Source organism: Lepisosteus platostomus, chromosome 3 (assembly GCF_059453375.1).
Source record: "Lepisosteus platostomus isolate fLepPlt1 chromosome 3, fLepPlt1.hap1, whole genome shotgun sequence".
Classification (NCBI taxonomy): domain Eukaryota; kingdom Metazoa; phylum Chordata; class Actinopteri; order Semionotiformes; family Lepisosteidae; genus Lepisosteus; species Lepisosteus platostomus.
In genome coordinates, this window is record NC_142613.1 from 24889449 (window position 1) to 24905486 (window position 16038).

Here is a 16038-nt window from a genome sequence, read left to right on the forward strand (position 1 = left end):
AAGGCTGATCGTACAGTGATGAGGTCAAATAGCCTTTTGATGAACGATCTTTTCACGCTTTCCAAAATGTACACAACTTGAAATAGTTTTCTGAAGTACAGTATCTAAAGATCTTTAATGTGGAAATCTTTGTGGTAGGTATGAACAGCACAACATTCATAACCCAGTTTATGTCATAGATCCCCCACTCCACACCATTTCTTAGAGAATATTTAATAAAAATGTTAGAAAAATCCAAAACATTATTTTTATTAATGACTGTAGCCTCACAGTATTGTAATGTACATGCCAAGAAATGTTCCTGTGGGTGACTTTGACTTTGCTGACTGCCAATATTTCACCATGATATGACAGCATTAGGTACAGCAATGACAGTGGTGCTTAGAGCATCACCATTTGGCTGCAGAGATCATCAGAAGACTTGTGTTAATTTGAGGATGTAAAACAAGCTGAAAACAGTGATTTTTTTCTTTTTTGTTGTTGTTTTTAATTTCTTACTCCTAAATAAAATCCTATATTTTCATAATAATAGTTTCATTTTTCTGTACTATAGCTCCTGATCTTTCATGTTTATTTTATTTGCTTTGTCGTTCTTGCTAGCATTCGTGTGACAATCTGGACAGAGGTTTGTGTGCATTGCTTGCAGCCCATGAATGAGGAGCTTCTGTGGAGAGCCTCTCATTTCTGAGTAGTGTACAGACTGTCATAGTGCTGGTAGATACTTGTTTCTTTGCTGTTTGTCACTGTGTTGCTAGCTACTAGATCCTCTACCTTCACTGCAACTACCCTTTTGCTTTTTAAACCTAAGCTTTGTTCACAGTCACCTTTCAGTAACAAACTACTAAATTCACCTGTAACACTTACAGTACTTCCACAAAATATTTATATATTTAATAAAACAAATAAAATCAGTGACTTAACAGAAACTATTCTCTGGGTACTTATCACTCTATTAATGTTTTTTCTTTAGGGCCTGACTTTGTAAGCAGAAAAAATGGTATACATCTAAACTTATCCCTAACTGATAAATATGAATCATGAAATTTCATCCTGACTATATTTTACTTAATATGTGATCTGAACTGCTTTCAAAATGTATTTTCTGATGGGGAACCCTAGAGGGATTTTTATTTGCAATAAATAACCTGGACAAATGATGGTTAATGAATGTCTTAACACGTTACATGTAGATAGATGATTGTATCTATATTGATACTTTTTTGCCACCCTGTTTGAATAAAATAGGTTTGGATAAATGTCTCAATATTATTTGTGCTAGAAGTAAGACCTTGAGGAGGTAGGTGTAGCAATGTAGGAACCCACTTGCCTTCAAGCAGAGGTGGTAGTAAAGACTGGTGAGAACTGTGCCTTTTTCTGAACTTATCCACTCCCACTCCCACTCTTCAGCTATCAAGATAATTTTTTACTTTAGTAACCAAGATACCAAAAATTGTATTTTTTAATTCTCTTTATAAACCCCAGATCTGGAATCACAGTTATTGAACTTGGCCTACCACTACAATCCCTCACAAAAGGGAAACTATACACTCTACACATAGCATCTGAAGTGCACACCATCATCATCTGTTTTTTTTGCACTGTGAGCCCAATACTAAAACTCAAAAGTCAGCCTTCAGGACCGAAACAACTTTCACTTACAATTCTGGAAACTCACAGTGTCTAGTCCGTAAAAGAAACTTAGACTGACACACGCAGGTGCCTCAGTTCTACATGTGCTTTACATGTGCTTTACAAAAGGCTGCATCCAAGCGCCATGCTATTTATTCAACAGATTTTTGTGGGATGTTTACTGATATTTGCTGTAATGTTTTGGGTTAAAAACATATCAATATTATTGGAAATTATATTAGTGGAAAATATATCTAGAGATAACACAATTGAAAGTTAAAGATTGAGTGTATCAGTGAATATTCATCAGCAGCCAATGTTATTCCTGAGCTTTAGTTACAGATGCAGCCATTCAAAATGCGCGGTAAAAACCCGCGGTACGGTAACCTACCCACAAGCCACCGCGGGGCACCGGAGCATACCGCAGGGCAAGTGATTGGCTGGCCAAAATGACCGACAGGGGCACTCGTGGTGCATTGGTTGGTAGTGCAAAGATTGAATCATTTAATGTCTTTACTGTGCACATTTTAATCCGCTTAGTTTTGAATATTTATATGGATTTTACCACTAAAGGGAAATTTTAGTAGCTGAGCATAAAAAGAAGAGGAGCATAACGCATCTGAAGGTCATAAACGATATTAATTTAAAACATTACTGTATGTATGTAAACTGTACTGTGTATGGCTGGTCTTGGTAGTTTAAAGAAAAAATACACACCAGTCTTCCATTTCTCCCTAAACATTTTAAGCATGAAAGTTTTATGAAACGGTACCCAAATATGCGATTGCTGTATAGAATGAATTTTAATTAAAAAAAAATATTTAACACGAACATTAAGCTGTTTACATCTTCCGCCTGAGAACAGTCACCCGTTGCTACCCAACGCAGAATGGTGATTGGCTGACACCATCTGACACCCCTCTGATTGGAGAAAAAAGACGTGCTGGCGTGCTATACCAGGAAGAGGATTCTTTCCATTCAAAACGTGTATTTTAAAAGTTTAAGAAGTAAAAACCTTACAGCGTACACAGATTTCTAAACTGATCAGGATCGTTATCTTTGTCTTATGCATAATAATGTTCACCGCTCTGTCCAGCAAATTAATAATAAACTTTATTTTATATAGCGTTTTAAACGAATAAGTAATTAGATTGCTCATAAACCTAATCACTTGCTTTTTCTTTTTATTTAGGCTCAGATTACAACTATAGATCGAATTATTAATAACCATAATAACAACCAACCAACAAAAACAACCATATAAACATAATGGTGGTGCTGGACCTTCCAGTTTTATTTATTTATTTTTTAATCGCGTAACATAAACATATTACCGTATGCAAACTGTACTGTATACAATATGTACATGTATATTTAATGTCTTAACTGTGCCCGTTTAAGTATTGAATATTCATATCTAATTTTACCACTGAAGGGAAATCTTAACATAAACATACAGTATATGGCTGGTCTCGGTACTTTAAAGAAAAAAATACACACCGGTATTCCATTTCTCCCTAAACATTGTAAGCTTCGAAGTCTTTAACTAACGTGATACCGGAGTCAACAAGCATACTTTTAGAATTTGATTAAAAGGGAATATAATATGGAATCGCGTATCTCAAGAAATTAATAACGATATAATTATATTCATGTTGCAAAAGAACTGCAACGGACATAAAAACTCCCTTGCATGGTTTCATTACGACCAGAATCGGTCTTGAGATATTTTTAACTTGATTTACAGTATTTGAGAGGTATGTCTTAACACCGATACTACAGTGCTTAAGTACTGCTCACGTATATGTTTCTAGGTTTATATTATGCATTTCATACGGTCAAATTACTTTTGAGCAATAAGAAGCGAGAAACGGTATGCGTTTTACTTTCGTTTTGTGCTGGGACCCGTGGATTGATTAGAGATATCAAGTACATACAAGTCATTTTTTAAATGTTGTAGTTCGTCTTGAAAAAATGTTACGAGTACATCATCTATCAACAATTACACAGGTTCTGTTTCCATATTGCGGATTTTGGTTACGTAATATTATTTTCTAGATTTCACGTTGTGAATATGATGGGATGTCTGATGGGATGTTTCTAAAAATCCATCCTCTGTAAAACGTCTTCTCCAGTTGTCCTGCATATGTATTCGCTAATGAAGCTGTGTGTTCTGAGCCTAGATCTCTACATTTCTGTATGAACCAGCTTAGAGGGCTAAAGACAGCTTGTGTTTAAATTGAGTGTAAGGCAATTTATGCTTCTAAAGTCATGGTCAGCATTTATCTTTGTACTGTGTTGTAAACTTGTTCTGTGCCAAGTCACATTATTTTATAGCGTTTTTAAAGCGTTATCAAATACGGTGTTACTGTAGTTTACTGAGTCCCATGTCACATGGTCTGTGATTGAAACCTGTAAAACCGGTTTAATTCGTCACAGCCAGCACTCTTCAGGTGTGAGAGTCTTCTGCTCAGAATGAAACGCTAAAATGTTTGTGTATATTCTAATGGTAGTGGGGGCGGGGTGTGTGGGAATAAGTTTGGTTGAAACATTTTCTCTGAAAGCATTTTCTTCTTGTAACCGATCTTGTTACAGCATGTTACAGTTTACTATTATTAACCATATTAATTTTAAGTGCTTAATGTAAAATCTTGTAAAAATATATTTTCATTGTTCAAATATACATTAAGTCTGACTATCATATAATAAGTTAAATACAAAACTAAAGAAAAAATAGGGTTAAATATAATTCAAAATATTTTGCTAACAATGTTAACTGTTTATGAATAATAAAATGTATTAACTAAGGAGTAGGATGGCACAGTTGTTAGTATGTTTTTTGTTTTTTTTAACCCAATCTCCGGGAAACCATTAGTACGATGGTGAATCGGAGATTCTCAACCCTTGCTGCGTACGACTGGAAAAGAATTCGTGATCGGATCAACGAAATGCTTCGTAGGAGGAGGCAGTCTTTTCCTCTTGTCTAACAGTCTGTCCACAAACAAAACATTCCTGTTAGACAAGAGGAATTGAAAAAAAAACAATGTTGTCAATGAAAACCGGTGTGTGTGTCTCTCCCTGCTGGATGTCCCTCTCACAAACTGCTGAATGAATGAAATAATTTTATTGAAAACGAGTTTGCGATTGTCTGGTCTTTAAATTCTGTAGATACGCGATTCCATATTATATTCCCTTTTAATCAAATTCTAAAAGTATGCTTGTTGACTCCGGTATCGCGTTAGTTAAAGACTTCGATGCTTAAAATGTTTAGGGAGAAATGGAATACTGGTGTGTATGTTTTCTTTAAAGTACCGAGACCAGCCATATACTGTATGTTTAAGTTCCAAAATTAATATCGTTTATGGGCTTCACACGCGTTGCAGTATGCTCAGGCACTAAGTAAAAGGAGATGCTTCGTATTGCTTGACTAATTTTAAAAACTAAGTTATAAATATAAAAATTGCAGGCGCTGCTCTGGTGCGTCGGCTCCTACACAGTGCCTGTCTGCCGTAAGCGTTACAATATACATACAGTACCCAACACTGCTTGTACCCATCTGTCATGTAAATAAAACACCTTGAATTGAATTGAATTGAGGGGAGAAGGGGGGGATACTAAAGCCAATACTGGCTCAATGGGCTTTGACGTGCTAATGCGTTAACGGTCCGGGTGTGGCAGGCTTCCAATGTCAACTCGACTCGATTAGAAGACAATGAACGTATTTTAGCCCTAAATGAATTAATAGCAAACATGGTTTACATAAAATACATTTTTCCAAGAAAGTTTATAATAATACGATCTATAGTTGAAATCTGAGCCTACTTTAAAAATAAAGGAAAAGCATTTTCAAAGAGCAATCACGCTGTGTTTATGAAGAAAAAGTGATTAGGTTTATGAGCAATCTAATTACCTATTCGCTTAAAATGCTATATAAAATAAAGTTTATTTAGAGATGAATGATCAGTGTCGCAGTTTAAATAATGTGAGTCAGGAAACTAACACAGCGCCACCGGATTTAATAACGCAATAAAAACGCTATAAAATAATGTGACACAGTACAGCACAGTACAACAATACTGACCATGACTTTAGAAGCATAAATTACCTTACACTCAATTTAAACACAAGCTGTCTTTCTGTATGAACCTCTAAGCTGGTTCATACAGAAAATGTAGAAATGCATTAGCCTGATCATGATTAAAAAACACATAATTAAACACGCGTTTGCGATTTAAATCAGAACACGATTTAAATCAATATAAATGTTTATATTGTAACGCATACTGTCCCGCCTCCATTTCTCTATAACAATTTACTGTTGCACACACACACACAATAGAAGCAGGAACCACTGTCAGAAGGGAAGATATATTCAAAATATCGCAAATATCGATCATGTTGCGATATTTTGAAATATAAAAGTCAATTGATTGTCCATAATATCGCTTACCTATTTTTTCGAAGAAATGTTTGTTAAAATAAAAGTCCAGCACCAGCTGGATTCGAACACACAACCTACCAGTTGGAAGTCACGCACCTAGACCAGTAGGCTACAAGACAGCTCGCATGTTCAGGTAGGCGAAACAGCCTTACACAGTCCTGCCGCAGTACACGGATATAATCATACCGTTATTAAATTCTTTAGATACGCGATTCCATATTATATTCCCTTTTAATCAAATTCTAAAAGTATGCTTGTTGACTCCGGTATCACGTTAGTTAAAGACTTCGAAGCTTACAATGTTTAGGGAGAAATGGAATACCGGTGTGTATTTTTCCTTGTGATATTTTAAGCTCTAGTTGAATGATAGGTGTCGCATTTTAAATCATTTTCGTAGCTAGAAATTATGAAACGCCCTGTTAAAAGCAAGGAAGTTTTTATGCCCCGTTGAAGTAAAACAAAATGCCTGACAAAGTATGGCTTGGACAGATTCCAAGTGCTTGTACAAATGTGCTAAAGAAATTATACTTTGAGTATACAGCTTGTCCAAAGTCATCCATTATTAATACTATTAGTAATATCTTCAGTAAAGGCTTTGATGCATAAATATTTCTGATAAAGGTAGGTTGTGTACTTCTGTCCAACTGAGCAATCTTGCTTTCATAATATATACCAACATTTTAATGACTGATGATTAACATGCTGTAATACACAGTTCAAAATTAAAGGCTCAAATGCTGTACATGAGAGGTTAAGCTCCCCCTGGCGGTTTTACAAGGCGACGCCGGATAGTTAGTCACGTGACACACGTGAAATGCGTGATACCGCGTGATACTGTGACACGCCCACCGGGGTATGCCGCGAAATACCTCACCCATTTTGAATGGCTGCATCTGTAGGTTAGTTTAGGCAGTTACACAGTGCCTTGCAAACATATTCAGACTCTTCCTATGATTGACCCACATTTTAAAATCACAAAATGATGCATGCATATAACTTAATGTTTAAGTAAAAACCTAAATGTTCAAACTGAGGACTACTAATAGTACAATAACAATAAATGTTAGCAAAAACTAAATTGAAAAAACAGAAATATGGTGATTGCATAAGTATTCAATATTTTGGAAACAGCTTTGGCAGCAATTACAAGCTGAAAGTTTTTTTGTTAAATCTATATCAAAGTCTCAGTCTTTCACACTGTTGTGGTGCAAATGTTTGCCCATTTCTCTTGGTAAATTTGCTCAAGCTCTCTCATGTTGCTCGGTGATCACATATGGACAGCAGTTTTCACTTCTTTCCATTGATTTTCCATAGGTTTCAAGTTAGGACTATGTCAAGTCACTGACAAATGCATCCCTAACCAGTTTCTCCCTTGAGTTCTTTCTGCTTCTTAATGTTCAGCTTCACAATTTTCAAAGAGATAGTAAAGGGTCTTTAAAATGTTGTCACGATTATAGTCCCCCCTCCTTAAGGGTGCTCCAGCCCTTTCACTTAAGACTTTATTCTGCGCACCTGATTCCCATTCCCAGCCCACCTTAAAAGCCAGGCGCTGACGCTCTGCATCTGATTTCCGTATCTTGCGAGTCCGGGACCTGGAAGCGCCTGGTCCCGTTAAGGTTTTAACCTCTGTTCCCGTTCCTGTTCCCTGTCCGCCGGTTCCGACCCGGTCTTCGTGGTTTTAACTTCGTGTTTGATGGATCTCCTGGTTTTGGACTTTCTCGTGTGTTTTTGGATATTCCCAAAGGACTACTCTCTCGGATTGTTCGCCTCGGCCACACCCCCGTGCACCAGCGCACCTTGGACACGCCCCCCTGTCTTCTGTCCCGTATTCCTGCATGACGTTTCCCTAGTGTTTCCCCACTCCGTCGGATTGTGTCGTCCGCATAGGGTCCGGAAAGAACTGTTAGTTACAAATGTTTTATTCTCTTCTTCTGTTCTGTGCCTTCACACACCTTTATGCCTGAGGAGTTTTGAAGGCTCCGTGATCGTTATGGTTGAATCTCAGCTTGCAATTCAGTACCTGACTGAGGGATGTTACAAAGACTGGTGCATTTATTCTGAAATCATGTGAACCACTATTATTGTACACAGACTCCGCTAAATACAATTATTACAGGTAATTGTGCACACCAAAATTAATTTAGGTTTGCCACCGCAAAGGGTTTGAATACTTCTGCAATCATGACTTTTCCAGTTTCCTTTAATCTTTGAATGTATGGATTTGGCTGATACCAAATACTGATTGATTGATCAGAGTGTTGTGACTGCAAGATTTAAAGCAACAAAATAAAACTGGGTTAGAATACTCTCACAAGGCATTTTATGTGAAAGACAATTGAAAAGCTGAACTTAGTTTGTAATTGCAGAAAACTTTCAGTTTTGTATGAAACGTTTTATTTGTGACCAATTAATATGTAAGTCATTACATTATGACTGTTGTCATAATGCCAAAAATATAATTTGTTTGAAAAAAATGAAAAATATTAGTTTTTAAGTATATTATTGGCCTTAAGTAGAGCCATGACTTTTAAATAAGTTGGATTGTTAATTTAAAAATTTGCTCTCTGCCTTTATAATTGATGAAATATTACAGAATTATGGAACCTTATTAACAGGATGTGGGACTGTTACAAAGATAAAAAGACAATGCAGAGAACATATAATAACAGTAATTCCTTGTATACAAAATGGTGGGTATTCCCATTCTTTTTCACCCTTTTCACTGTGATGTCAGTAAACTTTCCAAAGTCCAAAGTTGCTATTCACATTGCACAAGAGTCTTTGCGTCTGAGCACACTGAGCTAGGAGACTCTTTTGTGCTGATGTTTTGCTTCATAATTGATCTTTGAATTTTTTTTAAATTACTATAAAATAATAGGACACCCTATGTCACATATAAATCTAGGAAAGAAGATTTAAAGGCACACAGGATCTGTGACAAGCACATTGCTGTGTTAAATGTCTATGATTAACTTTTCTTTGTTTTCCAGCATTGACATTTTTCTTTTTGTTTGCAGTTCTGTGTCCTACATAAAGGAAAGACGCAACTTCCAGGTGGAGGCGGAGATTCTGGGGCTCTAAGGATGGAATTATTTTGTTTCCATGACATGAGATGGACTAATTTTAGCAACTTTATTCCCCCATTGGAACTTTCACGTTGCCTAGCATTTCTCGCTTTCCATTCATAGTAACTGTGTAGATCATTTTTATTTTAGCCTATAACTGAAACATCCTCCATGTTATTCCATCAGACTAATTAGAAAGCAGTAGAGGTAGCTGCCATTCTGTAGACTTCAGCATCCTCTGTGGGGATCAACAAAGAACATAGAGAACACAAAAAGAACAGTTGTACAGTTTTAACAAGGAGTGTTGTTTTTAGAAGTGATTCAATTATTTTTACAATGTGTAGAAGATAGAAATAATTTGTTCCCTTTCCCTTTTGCGGAAAGTGGAACTGTAAACTGTTGTGTGTAATTTTAGCATTTGGTGACCCCACCAACTCCTGGGTTTAATAAAATTAGTCCACGTTGGTGGGGTAAATCAATTAAAACTTAAACATTTAAAAAGGGATCTTATAGCTATTAGCTTCTACAAAGAGGTAATGTCTGAATGTTTTACTACAGTGTCCAAATTCTAACATTGTAAGCATTATTCATACTGGAATGATTCAAGAAACACCCTGAAGAAATATCTTCAGCTCAGCTTCAAGCTGTGATTTCAGGATTTCATGAGCAAGCTTCAGTTAGGTTAAAGTCCCACAACAGAAATCATCAGGGGCTAAAATCCAATGTATGTTCTTCCTTATTTAAGTAATAAGGAAGTAATAATTCAAGATCTGAAAAGTGGACAGTATTAGTTTTTTTTTAAAGAAATAGTTCAGATAGGTAAAAGTAATTCCAGTGGAATGAAAACCATAACAAAACTTGTGGCAATCAGAGACCTAAGTCCACTGCTTAAAGTGAGTGAATGATCTTTAAAGTTGTGCCGTTAATGGATGTTAGTGGTATATTCTTTGCATGAACTAATGTTCAGCAGTTGTCCAGTGCTTCAAAGCTCCCTTCAGTTTGGCCCTGCACCAGACTTGTGATCTGTACTGTACTGTTCAATGGTGAAATGCTTCAGCTGTCTTTCAATATATAACAACCACTGGCATGCATGTAGTGTGTATTCAGATGGTGTCATTGTAAACATAATAACAGAAACTTTAGTTCTATATCAAACCTTTTATCTGTTCTGTACAAATAAATTACAAAGGTAGTGTAGACTTCATCATGAAAGAAAACAAAACTATAATCTGTAATCATATAATAATATACAATTTCATTTTAGGGCAAAGTTAGGCGTGTTAATATCGTAATACCTGACTGCCAAGTAGTGTTGATATAATATATAAACAGTTGGGTATTATTAACACACCTAGCTTTTTCAAAATGGCTCTAAAATGTAAAGTTACATTGAAGTTGTTGCCACTTTGTTACTGAAAAAAGGAACATACTCATGGATCAAGGGTATTTCTCAGTACTGAAAGCACTATGTCAAACATTCACACAGATACATATAGACTCTACAAATATTTCTTTTAAAATTTTAAAACAAGGATTGTAATGCACTAATCTGTTTTATCAAAGTTGCTTGGCACTGTGTATTGTGTAACCTAGCTATTCTAATTGAATTCGGTATCATGTCTTCTATGACTGTATACATTTGAATATCCAAATGGTGAATTTAATTCAAAAAGACCAACAGGCTCAGAACCTTTCAGTCTCTGTAACATCCCTAGTGTTACTGATGCACAGTATGCAAGTGGCTGTAGACAGTTTGTGCTCCAGTTGTGAAAAAGAATACATGCTTCCACTGCCAAGAAGGTGGATCTTAGCAATATGATGAAAGAAGACAAAACTATAATCTATAATCAAGTACATACATAAAAGTACTTAGTTGACAAATCAGCATGCTTTAGAAATAGAAAATATAAAATACATGATACATGAGCTTTTAGGTACACTAAAACGTCTTAAATCTTAGTTTCAATAATTATTGGTACACCTGCTATGCAAGCACTTTCTATAGTAATAGTGTCTTAACAAGCTTTGTTATGGTTATATTTGACTATTTGTTTCTTATCTTAAACCCAAAATGCAGAGCCTTTAATCTTTTAAGCTTTGAGGGGTGTTGTTCTTAATTTCCTATAATTGCCTAATGGGCCTCAACTTGAATATACATTTGTTAAACTGTCTAATCTGTCTAAACTGTCTAAACTGTCTAATCTGAAGGGTTCGTATGTCAGGCATATCTGCTGTTTGTTTGAATATGAATCACCTACTGTATTTGATAGGCTTTTCAATACAGTGGTCAATGTGAAGAAGAATCAACTGATGCTTGGTCCAGATCTCAAACTACTCAAGAGTAGCTTTAAATATGCTGCTTATAAAGCATGAGCTGGCAAACATATTATTGATGATTAAAAAAAAATCCAACCCAATTTTGTAGGTGAGATATGGAAATGAGGCATTGCTATTGCATGGCAGACTCAAACAATCAGTCCATTGGATACGTTTAGGAGGGGCAGTGGTATAATACTACTAAGGTGCTTACTCTCGTGTTTTAGATATCCATGTACTCAAGGAATTTTAATGCTTGTGTTTTTGAAGAATTTTCCCCATGAAATCTAGTTCTTTTTTTATTTAACAAGACCATGTTGTGAGATTGATAACAGCAGCATTTCAAAGCAGTGGTTGTATTAGGGTTTGAAGTCTCATCACTTTTGGAGCTGACATCAATTTATTTGACACAGGGCCTTCTTCCACAAGTTGCATTTGTGTTATCATACAACATTTTAGTGATGTTAATTAATGCACAAGAACAAGTGACAAAGGCCAAAGAATACAAACTGGAAATGTATCCTTAATACATATTACTGTGCATTGTTAATACCCTTGGCTAATAATTCTCATAATTTGAATCCAAAGTGCGTACACAGTACAAGTCATCATAAGGCTAAGCCATAGCTTGTGAAACTGTAGCTAGTGCTCCATTTTAGTTTCAAGCTTGTGTATTAAATTATAATGTATTTCGTGAACATGTATGCCATGTGTGGACAGTTAAGTTGTAAGTTGTACAACCATTGATGACTCAACTTCGTGTAATGTGGTAGCCGGCTTTATTTTCTTTAGCGGTGTTTCGGATTTGCCTTTAACAAGATTTTTTCCAATTTTTTGTTTATTTTTATTCCTGAACACAACACTGGGCTTTGCCTGAAAGAAGTTTATCACTGAGATGCTGCCACTCCATCCTTGGCTGTTGAGAGTCATGTGCAATAAATGTTTTGTTCATTCAAGCTCCAGGTCCACCAGCATTCCTTATAACCTCCTGAATGATGATTGTTATGATGTAGAAATACCTGCCTGAAGCCTGACTGTTTTAATAGATTTAAAAGTTAATCATACTCATACTAAAGAAAGCATATACATTCATTCATGTGGGTTGATCCTCAAACATTGTCTAAGTGGCAAGAGTCTTTGGAGATGGAACTGCACTCTAAGAAACCATAACATTACTTGTTTACACAATTAAATTGTGTCATGTGTGCTGAATTGATTGACGGTCTCCTTGGATGCCAGATAAGTGACCTGGTTTAACTTAATATATAGCGAAATGTAATAATTGCTATATTGTTAGTCATTAGTAGGGGATCTACTACTACAGTTATGCACTGAACTTATGTTCAGTGCATAACTGTTTCTTTCTACTAAGGTTGACATTTGCAGGTCTGCCCAAATATAATTTCTTCATTTATGTTCTTTTTAAATATGTCCCTCTGTGTCATCTATTAAATCTGTTGTGTCTCTGTCAGATATACACTAGAGAATGATTCATGTTCATCTTCTAAATTAAAATGACAATTTATTACATTAAATATGATATTTAATGTTCTTCTATTGCAAGCTTTGAAAGCTCTACCCTTGTTGCTGGTATCTGCTGCATGTTTTTATTGTTCAGAAATTATGAAGGGATATTTCAGCCATAGCAGTATTTCTTAAAGCCTAGACCTCAAAAGTAGGTTTCTATTGTGCTTTGGAAACATTTTTTGTTAAAATCTTTAAACAGTTTTTAAGAAGTGGCCAAGACAAATCACACTTAAGGTTGATCTGCATGTTGAATTTTTCAGCAGTTCACCAAGACATATCAGCCTCCTTTGCCAGACATTGATGCTAGGGATTGCATACAAGAACTGTATTAGGGCTGCCTTTGTCAATGCCTGAACGTATGTAAATAGAACTTAAACATTATTTTTAATGCAACATGACTTCTTTGTTCTTGTTTTTAGCCTAATTTGTCTATTAATTTATTCTGTAAATGTTTCCGTTTTGTAACCTTGATTGTCTGGAGTACACAGTTTCTTTCTTACCAGAGTCTAATGGAGAATAAAAAGGAGAAATAGTTAATTTTCTTTCTTGGAATATTCTCATATTTTATTTAGCTTCGTGTCTTCACCCAGGCTTGTGAGGTTGGAAGAAACAGCAAGCTACTTAAAAGTCATCATCTGCCTTACTGTAAAAGTTTCAGCTTTACATTTTGTTTAAACAGGAGCTGCATCTAAGTATAAAATTGTTATTGCCATAAAAATAAAATTAATCAAAGAATTAGGGAGTATTTGCATCTGTAACACAACAATAATGTAAACGCCCTATTTATATATAAAATTTATTTCTTTATATATACTATAAATTATTTTATATAGCACCTTTCACCCTAAGGATTCTGATCCACTTCACATACAGTACATGAGTGTACCTATTTCATCCACCAATGAAATGTGAGACCCACCTGAATATTGCAGCAGCCACACTGTACAGCAGATGAGGTGGAGATGTAAGGAATGATTTCAGGACTTTGATTCTCTGATGAACGATAACTGGCATGGGGCTTAGGCCACACCGCGACATAGGTTTATGGAAATACCAGTCAGGAGGGAAAAGGGCCACCTACTGAACCACCAAAACTTCTTACTGCAGTAACATTATTTTTTTCGGATGTTTTCCATCCAAGGACTGATATATGTTGACAAACTTTGCTTAGCTTTTGAGATCAAGCTCAACCCCCAACTTCTGTTTTATATGTTTTCAATGCTTACAGTGAAGAAGTGCAAATAGCAAATTATATTTCCACTGTGAAAATTAAACACTTTAGTGCTGAGGGTACCTATGCCTGTTATGAGTTAAGAATTAAGCCCTCAAGGACAGTTTTATTATTTTGTACATTCCCAGCTGGCCTGTGTTTCTCCAAGATCTTTCGATTGGAGGTGTAGCTCATGTACCCTACACTCATTTGGCAACATGAAACAGAACAGAGGTCTTGGGTTAATTCTCAATAATAATAATAATTGCTTACACTTATATAGCGCTTTTCTGGACACTCCACTCAAAGCGCTTTACAGGTAATGGGGACTCCCCTCCACCACCACCAATGTGCAGCATCCACCTGGATGATGCGACGGCAGCCATAGTGCGCCAGAACGCTCACCACACATCAGCTATCAGTGGTGAGGAGAGCAGAGTAATGTAGCCAATTCATAGAGGGGGATTATTAGGAGGCCATGATTAGTAAGGGCCAATTGGAAATTTGGCCAGGACACCGGGGTTACACCCCTACTCTTTTCGAGAAGCGCCCTGGGATTTTTTTAATGACCACAGAGAGTCAGGACCTCGGTTTTACGTCTCATCCGAAGGACGGCGCCTGTTTACAGTATAGTGTCCCCGTCACTATACTGGGGCATTAGGACCCACATGGACTGCAGGGTGAGCACCCCCCGCTGGCCCCACTAACACCTCTTCCAGCAGCAACCTTAGTTTTTCCCAGGAGGTCTCCCATCCAGGTACTGACCAGGCTCACACCTGCTTAGCTTCAGTGGGTTGCCAGTTGTGAGTTGCAGGGTGATATGGCTGCTGGCTCAAGGCTGACCTAACTGCCTTGGTTTCTAACCTTGTTTACTTCTTGTATCAAACTGTTACTGACCAATAATAAAAATGTATGTTTTTGTATATGAGATTTTGCTGATCTTCAGGAATAAAAGCCTGTTGTGAAGTGAGTGAGAGATGAGGTTAAGCTATTAACTTTGTCCTCCTTTATTGCAATAAAGAAAGCGACATAAACAATGGTCTACCAGTGAAATACAAGCAAAGGTTACTGAAGGATATAATTGAGAATTCTGTGATCACAAATGTTCTCTAAATAGATCAGTTTTGAGTAGAAACAGATAGCTGATCAAGGACTACGTATTTACAATTTTTTTTGTGTAGTTCATTCAATCACTAAGGAGCGAAGCTGGATAATGATTGGGCTCTGGAAGTGAAATAGCCTTTTCAATAAATTTTGCTTTAGTTGCATAATACTCCTTGTACTTACAATGAATGTATTTTTTTATATTGTAAGTCAGTAAGCAGGGATCTGTTAAGCAAGTCAACAATAATATACACACACAAGAATTACCCTTGCTTTGGTTAGAGTGAATCCAAGCTACAGTGCCTTGCACCCCCTTTGGACTTTTTCACATTTTATTGTTTATTTAGCTGAGAATTTTTGCCACTCATCGACAGCAAGGACTCTATCATGTCAAAGTGAAATAAATGAAGTTTACTAAATTAAAAATAAAAAACAGAAAATAATTGAATGCATAAGTATTCACCCCCTTACTTTGACCCATATAAATTATCTCTGAAGTAATCAACTCTTTTCTCCAAATCAATTGACTGTGCAGTTGAGGTGTTTCACATGATTTCAGAATAAATGCACCTGTGTCCAGGAGCTTCCCCACTTCCCCACACACCATGAAGACCAGGGAACATTCCAAGCAGATCCAAGACAAGGTTCTTGAAAAATACCAGTCAGGGCAAGAATATAAGAAAATTTCCAAGGCATTAATTATACCTTGTAGCACAGTGAAGTCCATCAATAAAAAGGTGAGGAAA

At 36.3% G+C, this 16038-nt stretch overlaps 1 protein-coding gene across 3 annotated transcripts in view; it reads left to right on the forward strand.

Annotated features, from left to right (window-relative positions):
* Positions 1 to 13520, forward strand: part of LOC148674695 (fasciculation and elongation protein zeta-2-like) — a 121402-nt gene extending 107882 nt beyond the window's left edge. For 2 of the 3 annotated variants that reach the window (XM_088625101.1, XM_088625103.1), the window contains one exon: positions 9088 to 13520. In XM_088625101.1, coding sequence (XP_088481227.1) covers positions 9088 to 9104 — 17 coding nt within the window. In that variant the 3' untranslated portion in view covers positions 9105 to 13520. Of the gene's footprint in view, positions 1 to 600; positions 626 to 9087 lie in introns of all 3 variants that reach the window. The other variant, XM_088625102.1, reaches the window with a different exon arrangement.
* The last annotated feature ends 2518 nt before the right edge of the window (positions 13521 to 16038 follow it).